The sequence below is a fragment of the Chenopodium quinoa genome, unplaced genomic scaffold (genome assembly GCF_001683475.1).
Source record: "Chenopodium quinoa cultivar QQ74 unplaced genomic scaffold, ASM168347v1, whole genome shotgun sequence".
NCBI classification, from domain to species: domain Eukaryota; kingdom Viridiplantae; phylum Streptophyta; class Magnoliopsida; order Caryophyllales; family Amaranthaceae; genus Chenopodium; species Chenopodium quinoa.
This window is the reverse complement of record NW_018742879.1, coordinates 2,381,123-2,384,042: the sequence shown is the minus strand read 5'-3', so window position 1 is coordinate 2,384,042 and position 2,920 is coordinate 2,381,123. Positions and strand designations below refer to the sequence as shown.

The 2,920-nt window shown below is 31.1% G+C and overlaps 1 protein-coding gene across 1 annotated transcript; it reads left to right on the top strand.

Annotated features, from left to right (window-relative positions):
• The first annotated feature begins 344 nt into the window (after positions 1-344).
• On the top strand, positions 345-2,552 carry LOC110726455 (myb-related protein 306-like). Its single transcript, XM_021905935.1, has 3 exons — positions 345-726; positions 1,137-1,266; positions 1,544-2,552. Exons 1-3 carry the CDS (start codon positions 594-596, stop codon positions 2,256-2,258), a joined length of 978 nt encoding a protein of 325 aa, XP_021761627.1. The 5' UTR covers positions 345-593; the 3' UTR covers positions 2,259-2,552.
• Positions 2,553-2,920: the final 368 nt, after the last annotated feature.

The window sequence follows — 2,920 nt, the reverse complement described above, 5'->3', positions numbered from 1 at the left end:
ACTTCACTTACTCACTACCCTAAATTAAAAAATTTAAAAATAATGAAAAATAGTAGTATAGGTGTAAGAAGGTCCCTTAAAAAAGGAGAAAAAAGAAAAACAATGAATTGAATGCCACGCGGTTCGGTGAGGCTCAAAGCAAAGCTGACTTTTGCAAACCCCTCTTTGTAGTTAATGCTCTTGCTGTCTCCTTTTGACTCTTCGAACCTCTTGTCCTTCTCTCTCCCTCTCTCTCTTGGTCAGCGTATTATCATTATTTTTTCATTATTATTAATATTATTACATAATTATTATTATTAATATTATTTTAAGTATTATTTAAGTTATATATAGACTATACTATAAGGGTATCCCTACTCATCTTGGACCCTTGTCTTTAACCTCTTTCCTTCATTCTTCTCTAAATCCAACTTCTCTCTCTAACAACAAATAATAAACCTAGTTTTCTTCTAGAATTTTTTGCGACCTTACTACCACCATATATACCACCCTAAGTTAATAGATCACTCGATCGCTATTGTTATATTTTTGTATATATACATACACTCGTCTCATATAAGAATTACTCGAAATATAGATCGATAGAATCGAGTATGGGGAGACCTCCTTGTTGTGATAAAATAGGTGTGAAAAAAGGTCCTTGGACTCCTGAAGAAGATATCATTTTAGTTTCTTATATTCAAGAACATGGTCCTGGTAATTGGAGGGCTGTTCCTACTAATACTGGTATTATTCCTTTTCTTTCAATTCGTTTATTTTATTCTCATTCATTATTCCCTTGGCTTAACCCTAGCTTAAATAACCTACTCAATTTTTTTATACATAACCTAAGTTAATTTTATTTAAAGATATTTTTCTTTGGTACTTTAAAGTATAGATTCATGTTGTGTGGTTTTGGACCTTTTGGTTGTTCATCTTTTGGGTTGGTTTGATCATTAAATTGTGTATTAAATACACTCCCTGCTACTTCTGCCAGCTTTCACTTTTTATTTACTTTTCTACATGATCTTCATTAAAACTATTGTTATCATTACTAGGGTTAGTTTAAGTTTATATGTTTTGCAGCTTAATTAATTGATAATAATTCTTGTGTGAGACGGTTGTATAATTATATGTTTTCCGGTTTTTTTTTCCAGGATTACGTAGATGCAGTAAGAGTTGTAGGCTCAGATGGACTAATTATCTTCGTCCTGGAATTAAAAGAGGCAATTTCACTGAACAAGAAGAAAAGATGATTATTCATCTTCAAGCCCTTTTGGGAAATAGGTAATTTTTTTTTAAAGTAATTTTTATTATTAGTACCATAATAACTTCATATTATTAGATCTTTTTGTTCAATAATTAATAATAAAGTCTAGAAACTAAATTTACATTATTTAATTTGTTTACAAATTCCCAATACAATTGAACAATTTATTACACATTTTGTCCATGTTATAAGATCTGTTACACATAAAACAAAATCAAATTTAATTTTGCATGTAGTAGTAATTATTATTATTATTAATTTTATTCTTATTAATTTTATTTTTTTCCCTAATAGATGGGCAGCAATAGCATCATACCTACCACAAAGGACAGACAATGATATAAAAAATTACTGGAATACCCATCTAAAGAAGAAGTTAAAGAAGCAAGAAGAAGGGCAAGATGGTCAAAACTTATCATCACAAGAAGGGCTTTCATCAAACTCAACATCATCCACTTCTTCCTCAAACAACTCTAACAAAGGGCAATGGGAAAGGAGGCTTCAAACTGATATTCACATGGCTAAACAAGCCCTTTGTGAAGCCCTTTCTATTGACAAACCCGAATTCCTCCCTCGAACCGACTCGATCCCAAACCCGAGTTTTAACCAACAATCATCCATCTACGCCTCGAGCACCGAGAACATAGCTCGGTTGCTCGAGAATTGGAGAAAGCCAACCCCTAAGTCACCTCAAGACTCCACCCAAACTACCTCTTGTAATAATAACAATGATCGTGACGAGTTTAAGTCACTCTTAAGCTTTAACTCAAACTCAAACTCGAACTCGAACTCGACTACTACCGACAACAACTCGCAGGTGTCTGCGTCGGTTGAAGTGTTCCAGGACGAGAGTAAGCCAATGCTAGGGTTGTCGGCAGCGGTATCGGAGGAGCAAGTGCCACTTTCTTTACTAGAGAAATGGTTGTTTGAAGAAGGGGTTATTAATCATGACCATGTAAACTTGATGGACATGAATTTAGATGATGACACTGGAGCTGATCTTTTCTAGAAGATTAAAAAGAAATTATATCAAGGAGGCTCTTTTTTTTTTTTTTTTTTTTTTTTAATCTTAGTGTTTAAATGAAGAAGAGATTGAAAATCACTTACTGGTGAGATGCAACAAATATCAAAAAGTGTAAATTACTAAGGAGGATTATTAGTAGTTTGTGACTATGTTAATCATCATCATTATCTTATCATCCAAATGTATACATATATAAATCATGCTTAATTATGTCTTTTTTAAATATTGGATAAAAATAAAGATCCAATTAATGCTAATTGTGTTAAGCATTTTTCATGATGTTATGACTTGCATAGTTTTTATTTTAATCTCTGCAAGAATTTGTTAATTAACTTCTGTTTTTTGTTTTTTTTTTTAATAATTTTTGAATGACTAAATAATGCAAATAGTAAAAATTTGATTCTTTAATTTTTGTTAAAAAAAAAAAAAAAAGATTACTGCTTAATACTATCGCAAATTATGCAACAATTTTGGAATGGTAAATTGTAAGGAAACTTCACTTGTGTTGGAATTGTAATGTCCATTAATATTATATGGATGATATTTAATGACTTACAATTTTGTATTTGTGATTATAAATGACATTTAATGTTGCATTGTTAATATACAACAATTATTTATTTCGATGACAAGGAATGAGCTAAAAC